Source organism: Chaetura pelagica, unplaced genomic scaffold (assembly GCF_000747805.2).
Source record: "Chaetura pelagica isolate M959 unplaced genomic scaffold, ChaPel_1.0 scaffold437, whole genome shotgun sequence".
Classification (NCBI taxonomy): domain Eukaryota; kingdom Metazoa; phylum Chordata; class Aves; order Apodiformes; family Apodidae; genus Chaetura; species Chaetura pelagica.
The window spans coordinates 171,620-190,512 of record NW_009953914.1 but is presented as its reverse complement, the minus strand read 5'-3'; the positions used below and the strand labels follow the sequence as shown (position 1 = coordinate 190,512).

The following is an 18,893-nucleotide window of genomic DNA, read 5'->3' as shown; positions in this document are numbered from 1 at the left end:
GCTGGGGAAGGGGCTGGAGCACAAGTGTGAGCAGGAGCAGCTGAGGGAGCTGGGGGTTCAGCCTGGAGACAAGGAGCTGAGGGGAGACCTGCTGGCTCTGCAGCTGCTGAGAGGAGGTTGGAGCCAGGGGGGTCGGGCTCTGCTCCCCAGGAACAAGGGATGGGACCAGAGGAAATAGCCCCAAGGTGCCCAGAGGAGGTTTAGATTGGATATTAGGAGAAACTTCATCCCTGGAAGGGTCTCAAACCCTGGCCCAGGCTGCCCAGGGAGGGGGTGGAATCCCCAGCCCTGGAGGTGTTTCCAAGCCCTGTAGATGTGGTGCTGAGGGACACGGGTTGGTGCTGGGTAGGTGCTTGGACCTGACGATCCTAAAGTTCTTTTCCAGCCCAAACCAGTCTGTGATTCTAACTGGGCACACTGAAGGGCAGGACTGGTTGCACGGGAGAAGCCTGACTGGGAAACTGGGGATAGGACCAGGCCTGACCTGGCAGAGTTAGGGCTGGCTGTGTGGGGTGGGCAGGGCTGGGGGCACTGGGGGGCAGGACTGGGAACAGACTGGGAAGCAAGACTGGGAACAGACTGGGGAGCACAGGTATTGACATACAGGCCAGGGGGTCCTGGATTAGGGGACAGGAGTGCCAGAGCTCAACTGGAGGGGTGGGATGTAGCTGTTCAGGGACACCAGGGGGTCAGTGGAAGAGGCTCTTCCTGAAATCTTCCAGCAAATTTCCTTATAAACCAGCACTGGAATATAAGTGTTAAAGAAAGTCCTTCCCTCACCCTGGGACTTTCCTCCACGTGTGCACCTGCAGCCTCCTGGTGGACTTTGTCCCTCAGAGGTGACATTTCTGCTACCAGCCCCAGGCAGGAGCCCCTCTGGGATTTACAGCATTCCTTTGGGTTTCCTGGGCAGCCACATCCTGGGGGGGCTGTGTCTGTCTGTGTCTCTGTGTCTCTCTCTCAGTGACATGGTGCCCTGGGCTCTCTCAGCCCAGAAGCAACTCGAGAAGCAGCAAAGTGACTCTTTTATTTTCCCTGCAGTGCTCAAGAAACGCCTGGTGAAGCTGGTTGTCAACTTTCTCTTCTACTTCCGTACAGACGAAGCAGAGGTACAGAAGCTGCCTGGTTGTTTGTTTTCCTCCCTGTTTTTCTTCTTTCTCTGTGAAACTGCTTGTGTGGGCTTTGGAGGAGGGTGCAGGAACAGCCTGACAGGGCAGAGCACCCATGTTTCCTCTTCCACCTCCTCAGTGAAAACTCCTGGGGTTGAGGAGCAGCTCTGCTCTCTACACACACCCAGGTGCTTATCCTGGGAGCTTGGAACAAATCTTTTAAACATTGCCCCAAAACTGCCAGAGGTGGAGCCTGCAATGTGTGTTTGTAGCCAAACTATGAGGGGAAGCTTCTATTTTGTCCTCCTGGAAAAAGAATTAGTGTTGTTTCTTCTTTTTTTTTATGCCAGGATTTGTAGTTGTGCACTATGCTGGTTGTTACCAGGAACCTTTTGTGGCCAGACCCTGTTAATGGTGTTATTTTGGGCATATAGAAGCCTAGAAAAAAGAAAGAAATGAGGGATGGGACCTTTGGGTTGTGTTTCTGGCTGTCAGTTTGACTCAAACTAGGACACTGGCCCTGCCACTGGTGAGATGTGGTGACTTTTGATGGATCCCTTGTTAAAGTTCTCTTCTCAGAGAATAAATATAAAAGCAGCCTTTTGACTGGAAGGTGCTGTGTGTGGGAGCTGGTGCTGCAAGCAAAGGAGCTGGAAAGCTTCCAGTGACATCTTGAGACTCATTCCATCATAAATGTTCTTGAGGGGATCAAAAATAATCCAGCAGGCAGGTGGAAGGTGCTAATGGAAAACCACTGTGCCAGAAATAGGTGGCAAAGCAGGTTTTTCAGTACCATCCCAACTGCCTTATTTGTATTCTTGGATGAAATAGTTCACTTTTGGTTTGATTTTTTATTTATGGCTTGGATCACCCTTTGGTTCTTACCACTGAGCTGCTCCCAATCTCTTCCTGGGCTTCAGGACTTCCCACAGTGTGAGTTGTTTTGTGTGTCCTGTTAAATATTTCATCTCTCTTTGATTTGCTGAGCAAGGAAGTGAATTTATTCCCTGTCCTTTCATCACAGAAACAAATGCTAAAGCCCAGGCTGAGTCTTGAGCAAGTAGAAATGTTTTAACACCCAACTATTGTGTGCAAAATGGGTACAGGTAGGAGTGAAGCAGGTCAGCAGGAACAAAAAGGTTGATTAAAGAAGGTGGAACGTTCATGCAATTAGATTGAATTGCTCTTCAAGTAGCACCAGGTCATGGAACTTGTCTAAAAGGCAAACTCAGGCCCTGTCTCACTGGGGTGCAACGTGGGTGAAACCCTCTCTCTGGGTCTTTTCCAGCCCATTGGAGCTCTGCTGCTGGAGCACTGCAGGATCACCAAAGAGGAGGAGAATGTCTTCTCAATCAGTGAGTTACTTTTCAGCAAACTGTGCTGTGGAAAGGAAACATTTTACTGCTCAGTTCCTGCTTTTTCCAGCTGTTTCACTGGTAACACTGGGGTTAGTGGGGTTTGTGCTCCTCAGCCCTTCCCCTCACTGGGGTTTGTGCTTCTCAACCCTTCTCCTCATGGGCTTCATGCTTCTCAGCCCTTCTCCTCATGAAGCTCATGCTCCTCAACCTTTCTCTGCCTCACAGGGTTCATGCTCCTCAACCCTTCTCCTCCTCACTGGGATTTGTGCTCCTCAACCCTTCTCCTCATGGATTTCATGCTCCTCAGCCCATCTCTTCTTCATGGGGTTTGTGTTCCTCATGGAGCTCATGCTCCTCAGCCCTTCTCCTCCTCATGGGGTTCATACTCCTCAACCCTTCCCCTCATGGAGCTCATGCTTCTCAAGCCTTCTCCTCTTCATGGGGTTCGTGCAACTCAGCCCTTCTCAGGGGCTTTGTGTCCCTCATGGATTTCATGCTCCTCAACCCTTTTCCTCCTCATGGGTTCATGCACCTCAGCCCTTCTCCTCATGGGGTTTCTGTCCCTCATGGATTTCATGCACCTCAGCCCTTCTCCTCCTCATGGGGTTTGTGTTCCTCATGGATTTCATGCTCCTCAGCCCTTCTCCTCCTCATGGGGTTTGTGTTCCTCATGGATTTCATGCTCCTCAGCCCGAGGACGCTGTCCTGAGGACAGTGACACTTCACTGCTGGCTGAGCCAGTGGGTGATCTGCCCAGCAGCCCGTGCTGAAGGAGCAGTGACACCAGCCAGGCTGGGGCTCAGAGCTGGTGGCAGAGCCTCTCGGGGAGGGCCGGGCAGTGACCTGGGGCTGCTTCTCTGCTGCTGCATTTTTATCACCCCGAGGCAGCCCCAGATAAACCCGGCTCATCCGTCCGTCCTCCCGCTGGGCTGCCTGGCCTTGTGGTGATAGCCAGGGCTCCAGCTGGCTCCTGCTGGGCTGCCCTTTCTGAGCAGCCTTTCATCCAGCAGCTCCTCATTGTGCCAGAGGTATGTGGTGCAAATATTAACAGGATATTTCTCCAAGGCCATCCCTCTATCTTTTGGCCTGGCTGTCGGGCACAGCTGCTTTCCTCTGCAGAGCCTTGTCTCTTCTTCTAGCCAGGAGAGCTGGTGTTCCCACTGTCTCCAAAGGACCCTCAAATATCCCCAGCATTCTCATCTAAGCACCAGGCTGTGAAATTCTGGGGGTTTGGGGGTGTTGGGAGCCCTGGTGAAGGAGGAGGCCTGAGAACACCTCTGGCAGTTGGTGTGGGGCTGTAGCCTTGCCCAGCAGGGTTTGATGCAGCCTGACCCAGTTCTAAGCAGCAGCAGCAGCCTGGATCTCAGTGGGCTGTGTCCTAAAGAGCAGAGCTCTGGGGACAAGGTCATTAATTAGATGTCCTGATTCTGTCTTAGTAAAGAGCTGGAGTTGCACAGGGACTTGCTTTCTGCTTGTGCACTGTACCAGATTCCCAAAAGCCTCAAGCAAAGACAGGTCAGTGCCTTCTCCTAGTGCAGTTAACCCCTCTGATGGTTGCCCTCTGCCTAGATCAACATCTCTTCCTCAGGGCCATTTTCCACTTGGATTCACTGAATTCCTTCTGACCAGGAGGCTCAGGGACTTTCTGTCCCACATCTGGCCATGTTGCTCAGGTTTAGCTCCCAGCTGTTTGAGAAGCTGCTCTTTCCAAAGCTGGTGGCTGCTGGGAGGTGACAAAGGCTGCAGGCAGCTGCTGGGGACAGGCAAGAGCCACCCAGGGTGGGGAGAGGGTCAGAGCCTGGTTGACCAGCTTGTTCACACCTCATCTTCCTGGAATGGAGGCGCTAATTGTGGCCTGGCAGGGGCTGTTGCTGGGGAGGGAGCCAGGGGAGCACAGGCAGCTCTGCCAGGATCTCCCTTCAGCTTTTTCCTTCTCCCTGGCAGGTTTCATCGAGGAGCCAGAGAGGAAATACTGCTTTGAATGTGCCAGTGAGGAGCAGTGTCAGGAATGGGTCGAGGCCCTCAGGCGAGCCAGGTAGGCTGAGCCAGCCCTGCACCCTGTGCTCTGCACTGTTTGTTTTCTGGGATCAGTTTGTGGTGAACCCCGGGAGGAAAGAGGTTGTCTCCTCCCAAGGAAGCTTCCCTTCAGCTCTAAATAGCATCTGAAACTTCTCCACATCCTTTTCTGCTCAGTCTGCCATGGTCTGTTCCTGTCTTACAGCTACGAGTTCATGAGGAGGAGCTTGATCTTCTACCGGAATGAGATCCAGAAGATGACAGGGAAGGTGAGTCCCTTGAGGTTGGTTTGTCAGGTGGTGGCTGATAGGTTTGAGCTGGAGCAGGGGCTGGTGATCTCGGGTGTTGCCACCAGCTGTCCTGTGCAGGGCTGTTTGCTGCCCTGTGTATGAAAGAGATCCTACAGTGAGACAGCTCCTGAAGCTGTGGTCTCAGCAGCCAGACCTGAGTCTTCCTGTGCCACCAGCCTGTGTGGTGCTCAGCTCCAGCCCTCAGACCCTTCCAAGGGCAGAGTGGCCTGAGGTTTGCAGCCCCACAGGCCTGTCTGGCTTAGCCCAGGCTCCCCCTGGCTCTGGAGGAGCTCACAAGGCTGCCCTGGCCAAGTCAGAGCATCTGTGGGTTGAGGTGCTGCTCACTCCTCTGCCACCTCCAAGCATCCCTGCTCAGGGGGAGGGAAGTGGGTGCTGCCCACCCACACACTCCTGGGCCAGAGCAGATTGAGCACAACCCATGGCCCTGCTGATCCACCTGAGGGCTGCTCAACATTCCCCACCAGGAACAGCACCCAGGGGCTGGAGGGGGGCAAATCCAGGAGATGAGTGGACCAGCCTGGACTGCAGCCTGGTTGAGGGACAGTCCTGCTGGCCTCCCTGCCCTGCAGCTCACTGCTGCCCTCCCTGTGCTCTTGCTGCAGGACCCCCTGGAGCAGTTTGGGATCTCGGAGGAGGCCCGTTTCCAGCTGGGAACACGCAAGCAATAATCCCCTGGCCTGGGCTGAACTGGTTTCTGGCCCCATATTCACCTGGAGGGTTCCTCCCCCTGAGTCCCCACTCTGGGAACAACAGCAGCAGTTCCCCCCAGTGGTGACCAAGTGACTTTTTAATTTATTAGCCAAATAATTTTGTATTTTTATGTTTATTTTAAAGGAATTTGTGCACATTCCCACTTGTCCCAGTTGTGGGGGCAGCCAGTCTGCACTGCTCCCTGCAGCCTGTGCCCTCAGCAGACCTCCTGGGGCCAGCCCTGAGCCAGCTCTAACCCTCCTCATCCTCCCTGGCCCTCTCCTGCAGGGAGCTACTTGGGCTTTTCTGGTTCAGGATCTTCCTGCAAAGTCCCAGGAGCCACCAGGGTTGTTCATCCCGGTGCTGAGGGCACTTGCATGGCTGTGCTTGCAGAGTTAACCCTGTCCTGCCCTCCCTGGTTTGTTGTCAGGGACAACAGGTTCACTGCAAAGTCCTCTGGGGTTGCTGAGACTGGTTGCAGAGCTGGACTGAAGCCTTCTTAGCAGTGGGCAAGCTCAGCCACAGCTCCAGCTGACAGGGACATCCACACCCCCCTGTCAGGGCAGCAGTGGCTGCACAACCACTCACACCTGCTTCTTGGGGTTGGTTTCTTCTTTTCCCCTCCCTGGGCAGGTGGTGTTAATCCCTAGAGGTCTGAAACCCCCAGCCCAGCAGAGCATTTCCAAAAATGCACTGGAATGAAGCTGCAAAGCACAGGGGAGGGGAGGCAGGGCTGTTTGGTCACCCTGCCTCCCTCTGCAGTGCTGTGGGCTGGGCAGTTCCTCAGCTTCCCAGAGAGGAGTCAGATGGAGAGGATGGTGAAGATGGGATCTGCTCATCTTTGGTTGGATTTTTGGGCTTGAGGAGCTGCAGAAGGGTAAGCCCAGGGGGTGTGGGACAGCTGGGCATTAACACTTCATGCCCTCAGCTGTTCCTGCAGCTTTTCTGCCCTTTGTGAGTGGCCAAAAGGAAAGACCAGAAGATTGCCAAGGTCCCAGGGAGCTCCCAGGGAGCAAGGGCTGCCTTCCCTGTGGCTGAGATGGAGAGTTAAGGAACAATGTCTGTCCTGGAGGCTCTGCAGCTTCTGCCATCCCTCTGGCTGCACCAAGGAAAAACCACCCAGAGGCAGGGATGGAGGGGGACACAGCCCCCCAGCTGCACCCAGGGCTGCAGGAGATCTCTTTTCCTGACTCCCACAGCAGCTCCCCGGGAACTAGACTAGGAAAAACTCCAGGAAAGGCCCTTGGGAAGGTCCCAGGTAACACTGATGACAGAAGGAATTAAGACTCCCTGCTGGGAGGGCTGAGCAGCCTCTGCCCTCATCTGGGCTTGAAGGGAAGTTTTGGGTCTCTTTGGCTGGGAATTAATATCAAAACAAGAGCCCAGATTGCAGCTTTAGTGGTCTGGCCTCTTTACCTTATGCTGCTGGGTACCAGGAGTGTGGCAGGTGCCACTGATGCTTTATTTTTAACCTCAAAGCCAAGGCGTTTTGGGTTTTTTTTCCCTTTTCCCCTCTCCCTTCACTGCTTCCAGGTGCTCAGAAGTTACCAGAACAAGCAGAGGGGCAGCATGTCCTGCTGAGGACATGACAGGGTGGAAGCAGAAAACAGGGCAGATGGCAGCTCTGGTGGACACAACAATGAGGGATTAGAAGCAGGATCATCAGAGAGCTTGTGCTTTAGGGGATTAGTGTCCTCAGATGACTTTAAACTGCATTCCCATCCTCACAAACCTCCTGTGCTTCACCTCAGAGCAGGGCATGTTCCTGGTGGGAACACAGCAGCTTTACTGGCTGTGAAAAAGGAACTTGGCTGGTGGCTTGAGGGGGGGACACGGGGTCAGAGGGAGGTGTCCCTGGCCTGGCAGCAGAATGGTCAGAGCTGCTGCAGCCTGGGCTGAGCTGAGCCCACCTGGCTCCCCCCCTCCCAGCACCTCAGCTCTCCAGCTCCAGCCTTGGCTTTTCCAGCAGCCAACACTTCCCACAGCTCCTGCCACTCCTGGCAGAGGCAGAACAGCCAGACTCAGCTCCCCAAGGGCCTGTGAATTCTTCAATATGCAAAGTCAAACCTGCTACAACCAAAACCCAGGAGGGCTGCCAGCACGTGCTCATTCCCAGCAGACAGGAGCCTGGTGGCTCCCAGTCCTGCCAGTCACACTCTGTAGCTCCCAGTTTTCAGACAGGTGCCTTCCAGGAGCAGCACTAGTGCCCTTTTACCCTCCCATGGAGCAGAACTGACACCCTCCTCCTCCCCCTTCACTGTACATACTCTGGGCATTTTAGTTGGGTGTTACGGGGACTGGTTGGGTTAACCAGAGATAATCCAAACACTTACTTAACAGGCAACAATGACATCTCTGAACTGAATGTAAGACAAATGCTGTGAACAGTTTCCCAGGCCAGTGCCAGGACCAGTAACTTCAGTCCATGTCTAGAACAGCACTGGGACACTGGCTTAGGTTTCAGACTGAAAGAAGATGGTACTTTTAGACACTGAGATCTGTATCAACTGCTGGTGATTTATAGACAATTGCTCCTTTTTCACACTCTGGTCACTGTGCTTTTTTTGTATTTCAGGGGCCTGTTCCACCAAGCACTGGTACAGGCTCCCTGGGAGTGTTGCTGAAGTGACTGAAGCCATTTCTCTCTTGTATAGTGAACATTTCCAATAAAATCTTGTTTTAATCTCCGTGGCAGTCAGAGCTGTTGTGAAACCCCAGCCCTAGCTGGGAAGGGTGGCTGGAGTTGAGCTTAGGGTCCAGCACAGCCCTGGAGGGTCAGGGTGTCTCATGGGACCCCCCAGCAGCTCCACAGGTGGAGATGTCACAGCAGGGATGGAGGAGCAGGAGCTGCAGCAGAAGAGCTGGTGCCTTCAGTCCATGAGAAGGAGCAGGGTGGGTGAAGGGGAGGAGGCTGCTCCAGAGCCTCTGGGGGTGGCTCCACAGGGTGGGCTTTAGGGACCTTTTGCTTGAGTGACAAACACGTTCAGGAAGACAAGCTGGGTCAGTTCCTGCTGCTGCTGGTCCCAGCATGTGAAATCCACCCAGAGAGCTGGGCAGGTGGCCAGTGACACAGGATCTCCACCTGCTCCTGAAAATCCTGCAAGGAATGAGCTTAGAAAAAAAAAAAAATACACCCCCTGGCAGGTTCCAGTTTCATTTTACTGGTGGACAGGAAATCATGGAACCATAGAATGGTTTGGGTTTAAAGCTCATCCAGTCCCACTCCCTCCATGGGCAGGGACACCTCCCACCAGCCCAGGTTGCTCCAAGCCCCATCCAACCTGCCCTTCAACACTGCCAGGGATGGGGCAGCCACAGCTTCCCTGGGCAACCTGGGCCAGGCTCTCACCACCCTCACACTCCACAATTCCCTCCTCATGTCTCACCTCAATCTCCCTCTGCCACTTTTCATCCATCCCCCCTTGTCCTCTCCCTCCCTGCCCTTGTCCCAAGTCCCTCCCCAGCTTTCCTGGAGCCCCTTCAGGCCCTGGAAGCTGCTCTAAGGTCTCCCTGGAGCCTTCTCTTCTCCAGGCTGAACACCCCAACTCTCCCAGCCTGGCTCCAGAGCAGAGCTGCTCCAGCCCTCCCATCATCTCTGTGGCCTCCTCTGGCCTCTCTCCAACAGCTCCGTGTCCTTTTTAAGTTGGGGGCTGCAGAACTGGCCTCAGTTCTCCAGGTGGGGTCTCACAGGAGCAGAGCAGAGGGGACAATCCCCTCCCTAGACCTGCCACCTTCTTTTGCTGCAGCAAACATCACAGGTGGGTTTCTCATGTCACCAAAGCCCTGAGCCTTGAACTGTCCTGCCTGATCCAGGATGTGGGGCAAGAGAGGGGCCTGGTCCTGCCCTGACAAAGCTGCTCCAAACCATCTCATGATCATTTCCTCAGCAGGGTCAGGTCTGTCCCTGCCCTCCTGAAACAGTGAAACTCCACAACATCACGGTGTATTAAAATACTTACACTTTAATATAAAGACAAAACTTCAAAGCATTGTTTCAATTACAAATCCAGGGAAAGACACAAGAAATTAAGTGGAGGGAGGGGAGAGAAAAAATAAAATAAAATAAAGAAAACCAAACCTAACTCTTACATTGTGGAGAATTAGAAAGGCAGGGTGGAAATATATATATTATACATACATATATACACACCAGAAGAATCCACACTAGTTCTATGGGAGAATGAAAGGAATGACAGGACAACTTATTGGTGTAAAAAAAAAAGAAACCAAAAACAAACAATAATCCCAACAACAACAACCAAAAAAAAAAAAAAAGATAAATTAGGGGAAGTTTGAAATTTAAATAATTCATTGTAATAGGCTAAATTATATAAACTAATTCCTATTCACTAGGAAACATCCCATATCACTGTTCTAAGAAAATGGGGTTGTTTGTTTTTTTTAAAAAAAATCCATTGGAAAATGGATTTTTAGTAGTAGTTAAAAGTTTACTAATCAATTCCTGAGCAACAGCAACCTCATCATCTACTGCTTTCCCCATCCAAGTCCCCCTCAGCCAGGCCAGGCTCTCACTCCTAAAAAGTTTGAAGTAGAACAGAGACCTAAAAGAAGTTGGTTTGTAATTTGAAATTGATCGTTTCAAAAGATTCATAGGTTAAAAAAACAAAAAAGCCAAGCAGGATGGATCAAACCCATCCCAACTGTTCCTCATTCACTCCAGAAACGAGACCTTTCTAGAAAAAAGAACCATTTGACTGCACCAAAACAGCAACCAAATGTACCTTGAAAAAAAAAAACAAACCCAAAGGATCACATCAATTTGAGAACTTCAGGGTCAGCATCAAACTTGGAATTTTAAGATGTGATTTTCTATTTTTGGTTCAACTCTAGAAACCTCTGCAGAAGGAGAATCATAAATAGCAAAGCTACTGGGGAGGCATTTCCCAGTTCTTTTTTGTCCCGGGTTTAAACCCTGAAGTTCCCAATAACAGCATCTTTTTATTGCAATGTTCAGTCTCAATAGATAGTTCTGGGTTTCTAATGCACGAGGATAAAGAAAACGTGGCACAACACAATTTTTAAAACTGGAAATTCATTCTTCAGTGAAAATCTGATCAATTCTGGAGGCAAAAAGAGAAGGAAAATCATCTTTTAACAGCCAGAAAACTTGCAAACCTTGTACACTCACTACACGTTTGTGCTTCCAAAATAAAAAATAAATACCCAATTCCTGTGATTTTTTTCCCTCAGTGCTGCAAAGATAGTTCACAAAAACACTGTCTAGTTTCTTCTCCCCAAGTGGTGATTTTTCCAACCACATTCTAGTGGGTTTGCAGCTCACTCTGCAACGTTCCTCAACTGAAGAAGCCACCACATGGAGCTCCCAGAACTTCTCTTTACACTTTTTGGCTCAGGCAAAACACCCCAAGTGGAATTTTTTTTTTCAGGACAAGCACCTGTGGGAGCTGGGAAAACTCCCTCCAAGGAAAACCACATCAGGACTCCTGGGGTTTCCATACCCTGTATCAGAACTGATTTCAAGTCAGAAAGGAAATGGATTCTAAACACACGACTTGATCAACCAAAGCTGCTTCCATTGGCACTAGGACCAAATGACCCAAGGAAACAGCTCCAGCAGCACCTGGGATGGGTGGGAAAGTGTTTGTTCCAAGTGCTGGGAGGGGATCAGCACCAACTCCAGACCCTGAGGCACAAGGAGCCCAGGGGGGGCTGAGCTGGGAGGGGAATCACCAGCAGCAGCCTCAGTTCCCAGCACCGAGTCTCCTCTTCCAGCAACGCGGGAACCCCCTGATCAGGGCTGGGAACAGCTGCTGGGAGCAGCCATGGGTGCTGGGAGGGCCCAGCCCTGCAGGTGGGGCAGGTTGCCAGGGCTGGACCCTCCTGTGGCCCCCATGGCAGGATGGCTGCCCAGAGCTGTCCTGCCTGCAGGAGACCCTGAGGCAGGGGCACCACGGGGGACAAGTCCCACCATCCTCCAGCCAGAGCCACCAACTGGAGTCACAAAGAGCTGGGCCCTGGGAATAAACTGGGGAGGAGATGCAAGCTCCAGCTGGCCCTCCCAGGGACTTCATGTCCCACCAAAAACCAGCACCAGCACAAGCCCACCCTGCTGCAGATCCCAGCTCTGCACCCACTGATGGTCTCCCTGCCCTGGGATGGCTCAGCCTTCTCCTCTGCCTGGACCCTCTTCCAAGTGGAAAACTAATGGGTGGGGGGAGCAGATGCTGCTTCTTTACACACAATCCTAGCAAGAATCAACCCACACAGGTCCCTGGAGACAACCCCAAACTGCCTGGATGTGGCATCATTACTGCAGAATAAAGAGATCTTCTCCTGGAAGAGGAAACCCAGGAGTATGGGAAGACACAGCCTGTTCCACAGGGAGGGCTGGGATGGGACAGAACCTGACACCATGGGAAGTAAATTACTCATGGGGTGGGGAACCCAACCTGCAAAAGCTGCTGCAGCCCCACGGGGTTGGGTGTGGGTGGATCTGTGCTGCCCTGGAAGGAGAAGCAGATCCAGCACATCCATCTCCTTCCCACTCACACCCTCCCACTTGCTTTCTGAGGCAAAGTGACTATCCCAGGTCTGTCCAGAGAATCATGGAATGGTTTGGGTGGGAAAGGACCTTCAGAGGCCATCTAGCCCAAGCCCTGAAGAAGGAGGCTGAAGAAGTGTCACCAACACCTCTCAAAGGGAAAGTCCTGCTCCCAGCAGGGTGAAGGCAGGGACCTCAGGAGCCAATCCTGATGGCCAAGCAGAACCAAAGGAAATGCTCCAACCTGGAATGTGATCCAGATTAAATGGAAGAGTTTATCAAGCCTGAAACTCCTCTGCTCAGCAGAGTCCAGATGAAGAAGTAACTTGCTCAGGTATCAAGTCTGACTAAACAAAGCAAAAAGCTGCTCAACGCTCTGAGATCAAGGAGTGTGACAAACAAGGGGGTGAGTTTCAGGCTGGGAAGTGTCACACCCTGGGGATTTGAAAGCTCTGGGTTCACAAAACCAGTGACTAGTAGATCCCTTGGAGATCAAGTGATGCAACCTTCCTGCCTGGGGTACTTGAGGTGCAACCACAGATTCAGACCCTACAAGTTCACCTTCACCCCCACGTGCCCATCCCACCAGCGAGTCCAGGCACAGGGGGAATTCAGGCTTCACAACCCTGGAGCAGGGTGGGTTAAAAGCTAAAGCAGCTGTTGCCACTTGGAAAGAAATGAGATGGAAGAACAAGAAAACATTTCTACATTGGTCTGGCCAAGAAGACACAAGTTCCTGCTGCTAGAAGGCAGCAGATGGAGATGGTGCTGTCTCCAAATGTCACCTACACCCAGGATGTGCTGCACTCCCTTTGTGGGCAGCTTCACCTCCCACTGCATCCACAACCTGAGGTGAAGACACTTCCCATCATTATTGTTTTCCAGATCAAATCCTAAAGGAAACAGCTTCATTTGCACCAAAACAAGGGACAGTTTGAGTTCCCATCATCCTGCTCACCATGTCCAAGCCTCCATACCCTCCAGCAATGTTTTCCCACTTTCTCCCTCAGCTACACAAGAGGAGCTGCCTGCCTGGTGTTCCCTGGCCAAGGGAAGGATTGTTGCTGAATGACTCATCTGTAGCAAAGAGGGAGGTGAGGTTCAGAGCTCCTGGAGCACTCCCAGCCTCCCAGCTGGGTGGGTCTCAGTGGACTGGAGGGAGGTAGCAAAGCACCAAAAAAGGAAGAAGGTGCAAGGCTTGTTCCTCAAGGCTGACACTGAGCAGCGGGCACAGGGTTTGCTCAGCTCAACACTCAGGAAGTTCCTTTTTTCTTCTGGCAATGTCATGTCCTCCAAGATGGATTTTAGCTTCCTGATGAGCCCCTTGCTGGCAGCAGCAGTGTTGGAGGAGGAGGAACACGTGTGACATCCATGGAACAACTGGACCCAGCAGGATGTGGTAACGCAGAAGAAATTCCTTTGGGATGGGCTGTTTGGCTTTGATTACTCCAAAGTGTCTCCAATTATTGAGAGCAGGTTTCAGACCCCTGGCACAGCTCTCCTAGAGGAGGGTCAGGAGGGTCTTGGTCTTGTAGCCATATGGATCAGATCTCAACATCTCCAAGCTGTTCCTTCAGCAGCTCTGCTAAGTGCTCTCCCCATTTTGCAGGCGGAGGAGAAACAAGTTGAACTTGCTCTCGATTGTGGCAAAGCCACCAAGGATCAGGGATGGGGAAGACAACACCACAAACCTCTTGGCAACAACATCTCCCAGTCCTGAGGCACTCTCTGCACTCTCCTGGCTTCCCACCTCACACTGCTCCCTACAACCATCAGGCACCTTCCTGGAGTCACATCTCCATGGGGATTACTGGGAAGGTTTAGATCAGAGTGCAAAGCTCTGAGGTGATGCAATGGATGGGATGGGAAGGTGTTGATGGAGCCAGATGGAGGTGGAAGACACTGGCAAGGCCAAGAGAAGCTCCAGGCTCCTGCAGCATGGGCTGCCAAGGTGGAAACATCAGGTCACTGGGAATGACAGCACAGAGGGGATGCAGAGGTAGATGAAGGTCTGATCCCAACAGACCCCAGGAGACTGAAGCAGATGCTCCACAGGTTGACCAGCAGACTGAATCCCCTTCAGTTAAGTCCCAACTAGGAGCTTATTCCTGGCTCAGTGTCTTGGTGTCTTCTGGCCTTCCCAGATGATGGCTGGAGAGTCACAGATGGAAAATGCTGGTAGCTGGAAACATCTGGACAGAACACGTGTGCTCAGCTCCAGGGAGCAGAGGCTGGTGAGCAAGTCCTGCAGGAGACACCAGGGACTACTGATCCCACTGCTGCAGGTGGCACTGAGGGACCAGAGGGGCTTTGCTCTTCCACAATACCCACCAGAGAGCAGATGACAAACTCCTTGCCCAGACCCTTTGCTCCAAAAGGTCAGAGACTTCTAGAGTCATTTAGGTTGCAAAAGACCTTTAACATCATCGAGTCCAACTGTAAACCTGCCACAATGGGGGGGAGATGTCACCAAAGCTGCTGCCCCTCCAGCAACTGCACAGGCACAGCCAACCAACTGAAAGCCTTCCAAGACCTGAGCAACTCTGCTGCCTGCTGGGATGGATGCTCAGGCAGTTCTGCAACTTCCAGTTCTCCAAGGATCTGGAAGAAGCTGGAGCTGCCCAACTCCCAGCTGCAAAACATCTGGGTTACATTGTCTTCCTGGATTCCAGGACATACACCATGTACAGCTTCTACTAGAAGCTACTGGATGTTTCTCAGCTCTCACCCTCTCAGCACCTTTGCCAGGATTTCATCTTGCTGGCAGGAACTCAGCAGGACACACTGTCTTGCTGTCAAGTCCTCTCCCACATGCAAAGCACAAAACACTTCCAAAATGTCCCTGATTTCCAGGGCTGTCAATCCCTCCCCCTTCCAGGGAATAATAAGAAGGCAAAGTCAGACCAACAGTTTCTGCACACAAAGGCTGCCTATGGAAGAGACACTTGGGAATCAACAAAATAACTGCTCTTTGTCCTAAATCTCTACTAAGATTGGCAGGGAGAAGGTGCCTGCTGAAGTCCACAGAGGGCAGGAGCTGCCACAGCACCTCTCCTGGTGCTCACAAACATTCCTCCTGGATCGGGGCTGCAGGACAGAGCACTCCAGGGCAGAGGCATCTTCCCTACATCCACCACAGGGACAGGAGTTGGACAACTTCCCAGCCCAGCTGTTTGTGACCATGAGATGCTCCCTCTGGTGGCTCAAGTCTACTGGGATGCCCCATTGCTGGAGGAGGAGACTCCTTAGGGAGCACTAGGGACCTACAAGGGATTTAAGGACAGTGAGTGGCTCTGGCACAGAGCAGCCAGTGCTGCCCCTCAGAGCACCAGGGCTTGCAGGCAAATGCTTCCCAAAGCCTAAAGGTGTTTTTCTTCCAGTCATTTTACTGTTGCAATTCCCCTTCTTTTCCTGTAGTTTCCTTTCTTGGTGCTTGGTCCAGTCTGAGCTCCAGACCAGCATGATTTCTACTTAATGGATCATCCTCCTCCTCACTTTGTGCACTCAAATAAATAAGTTTGGTGGGTTTTTTTTTTAACAAGTTACTGTCCATTGTACAATCTAAAAAGAAAGGAAATCAAGCATATGAAAGGTAGAAGTTTTCATCACATCTCCATAAAATAACATCCACTGCTCAGAGCAGCCCTTTCTGCACACAGAACATCAAGTCACAAGACAATTAACTGCACCAAGTTTGATGGGGTGGCAGCACAGGAAGCCAGATTGGGGTGTTTTTGTGAACTACCTACTTCAAAAAAGCAAAGAAATACAAAAGCAAAATGCACTTTGTCAATCCATGTACAGGGCCAAGCCATCCTGAATCAAGTATCAAAACTCTACAAACAAAATACATTGTACTTGGAACAAAAACAACAAGCTGAGAAAATCTGCTACCTGCACCAGTACAGAAGCACTAGGTTAAGTCTTCCCCAATGTTGGTAAAAAGGGCCTGACCAATACCAGTGACTAGGCACCCTGTTCATATGCCAACAATGTCCCCAGACAAGTGACCAGACTAGCTACCAAAATTCACAGTGACTTGAGTGCCACCAGCAACTGCAAATGGCCCAGTGAAGCAGTTCCAATGGGGCAGGACTTGAATTTCTTGCTGTTCCAACTGTGCCTGTGGTGACCAAGCTCACCTGGGCCACCCCAGGCACCACCTGCCACCCCAGAGGGGAGCAGTGACACCTTGTAGGTCACCAACACAAACCCCAAACCACCCAGTTATCAGAGCACTCGGTTCAGCTCCAATTCAAAAGCAACAGGAAAGGGCAAGTTGCTTTTCTCTGGAGCTCCCACTGCTGCCAAAACCAAGTGGGGTTTTGGTATATGAACAGAGTCAGGGGAATAAATAAACTTGCAGACCTTTCTGAGCCCTGGGATTGGCATTGGTCAGCCCTCCAAGTTCAGCACCAAGGATTCAAACTAGAGGCACAGTTCTAACGGATGAAATAGCACCAAGGAGGCTCTTTACATCTCTGCTGGTGTGCCAGTCCTTTGTTAGTCAGAGGATTTAATAACAAGTTGTATTCATGGTTCTAGGTGGAATAAAATAAGTCAAAACTGGTTGCACTTTAAAAAAAGATAAATACTTTCTCTAAACTATCAACAATACAAACTGGAGCTTTAAGCTTTTCTTTTGCCTTTTGTTTGTGAGTTGGTTTTTTTTGCCTTTTTTTTTTTTTTTTTCTTTTAAACTCAGATTCACAGTAAATATTTTTCTCTGTTGTTTAGGTCTTTTTTTATGTTTTTATTTTGTCCAGTAGTAAGAGAGTAGAAACCCCTGCACAGGCCAGGTGAGCACCTTTCAGTGGAAGCCGAGTGAAGTTGGTCCACGTTGTCCTTGCATAGGTCACATTGGGTTGAGGTAGAAATCCTAGTTACCTGCACAACAGGAGGAGAGGAAGAGACTCATCTAAATAAGAAGTAAAAAAAAACTCTACTGTGTGTTTAGATGTGTTAATCATTTCTATATTGCTCCAAGACCTCATCAGCCAGCAAAGAAATAACAACTCTTGATCCAACTGCAACCAACCAGCCAAGGATGCTCTCAGGACTGACCTGTGGTCACTCCCAACTGCTGCAGTTTTTCAAGCTCTTGGACAGTGATAAGAAGAATCTAAGGAGTGACATAATGAACTGTGTCCTCCAGGGACTGACCTTGGGGATGGGGAACTCTTTCCCCACTCAGTACTGCACCTTTTGTGCTTTGATTTGTCATTACCCTGAGGGAGAAACATGAGGAGAAGCAGAGCAGTTGATTGTGGCCCCTGCTGCCAGGTTTCCACCTTGGTTCCAGGACCCTGAGCAGACACTTTCACACTGAGTCCATGAAACCTCTCAGATATTTGACCTACGTTCACCAGTCACATGAAGCAGGAGCACAACCACAGCACGTCTGTCACACACCATCTCCTGGTGGCATTATTGCTGCTCCTTTGCTCCACAACCCACCTTGGTCACCCAGCTACTTTGCTCCACGTGTCAATTTTTGTGCCTATTTTGCTCAGGCCATTTCTGTGACAGGGACCATCCCATCTGATGGGATGGAGTCTAGTGCCACCTCAGCTCCAGGCAAGGCTGCTTCAGCAGAGCCTTTCACACTGTTCTCCCTGGAGTTACTCACATCCAAAACCCCTCTTTGCCCCTTTTCTCCCACACCTTGTTTCTCTCCAGGTTCCTCCAAGCCCACTCTGGCTTGGTGGGATATGATGTGACAACCACCTCACACTTGGTGGCTGCTGGCACCACATGGCTCCAAACTCTCCCTCAGCCTCACTTTTGGGAATCAAAGGGCAGAGGTAAAACTTAAAACACCTCACAAAAGCCTAGCAAGGATTTGGTTTGTGTCTGTGGAGCAATCTGTGGATGAAGACACTAAACACACTCAAAAGAATCTCTCAATTATATTGTAATTATGTATTATCATGTTTTATAAGCAGCAAAGAGTATCCAACCACATATTGTGTGTAGTTTTGGTATCAGTGCAGAGCAACAACATCAAAGACCTACAAGAAAAGCAGGGAGCAAACTCTGGGGCCTGAGATACTGGTTTAACTTTGCAAGCACAAGGTGTTACAGCAGGATGCCACAGAGACTTTTCAGTCACAACAGTACCCAGCTCTGTGGTGGTACAATTTATTCTGGAGTTGCTCTAAAGGTATTTCAACACTTGCTTCAGGAAGAATTGAGTCCAGACTCTGGAAACCCTCCTCTCTTAAGGCCTTTCTGAAGCACAGGTCACCCTGCAGATTCCCTGTGTTCCCATTCACAGTCTACCCAGTAAACCAGTAACAAATACAGCATCTGATGGTTATGGTCAGCCCTGGCAGGCAAGTCCAGTAAAGCTGCAGTGCACAGATAATTTACAACCCTTCTTTGCTACCTATGGTTGTGTTTTCCAGTGATGCACATGAATTGCAGTGCATTGGCTCTCCAAGGCAAAGCTGTGGTTTGTAACCTAGACTTTGAATTTTTAACTTGAGGATTCTTTAGAGCAGCTGTCACTGAGTGATGGTAAGAAGAAGACCACCACATTGCCACAGAGTCAGAAAGCAGCAGCATCACACATCCCAGCACTGCATGAACAGGGATTGTGGGGATGCAACAGTCTGTGCCCAAAGGCAAGAAGAGGGGAGGGGGGAATCCAAGGGGGCAACAACCACTTCCAATAACTGTATAAAACCATACTTAAAAATAGACATTTCTTACTGACCACTGATCTTCAGAAATCAACACTTTGATGAAGTGACCTCAAGCTGGACACAATCCCAGCTGAGAGCAGAGCTCCCCCTGCGAGGACTCCTTGTCGAGAAATCCTGACTCCCAGCACAGAGAACATCGAGCCCCCTCTGCCATTTCATTTCCTGCCCGCCCCCCCCCC

At 51.0% G+C, this 18,893-nt stretch overlaps 2 protein-coding genes across 2 annotated transcripts in view; one reads left to right on the top strand and one right to left on the bottom strand.

The window, feature by feature from the left end:
- Nucleotides 1-968: 968 nt before the first annotated feature.
- PLEKHJ1 (pleckstrin homology domain containing, family J member 1) lies at nucleotides 969-5,462 on the top strand. The gene is made up of 5 exons (XM_010001496.1): nucleotides 969-1,109; nucleotides 2,398-2,464; nucleotides 4,412-4,502; nucleotides 4,689-4,752; nucleotides 5,397-5,462. The coding sequence occupies exons 1-5, from the start codon at nucleotides 969-971 to the stop codon at nucleotides 5,460-5,462; spliced, it is 429 nt and encodes a 142-aa protein (XP_009999798.1).
- Nucleotides 5,463-16,679: 11,217 nt separating this feature from the next.
- DOT1L (DOT1-like histone H3K79 methyltransferase) overlaps nucleotides 16,680-18,893 on the bottom strand; it is a 59,802-nt gene continuing 57,588 nt past the window's right edge. The window contains exon 28 of the mRNA XM_010001495.1: nucleotides 16,680-16,894. Within this exon, the coding sequence (XP_009999797.1) occupies nucleotides 16,887-16,894 (8 nt within the window). The 3' untranslated portion in view covers nucleotides 16,680-16,886. The remainder of the gene's footprint in view (nucleotides 16,895-18,893) is intronic.

Excerpts from the sequence above, each read along its gene's own strand:
- PLEKHJ1 (XM_010001496.1), top strand. The coding sequence starts at position 969 with ATGGTGCCCTGGGCTCTCTCAGCCCAGAAGCAACTCGAGAAGCAGCAA. Across the intron at positions 1,110-2,397 it reads TCCGTACAGACGAAGCAGAG|CCCATTGGAGCTCTGCTGCT; the intron begins GTACAGAAGCTG and ends GGTCTTTTCCAG. Across the intron at positions 4,503-4,688 it reads GAGGCCCTCAGGCGAGCCAG|CTACGAGTTCATGAGGAGGA; the intron begins GTAGGCTGAGCC and ends CCTGTCTTACAG.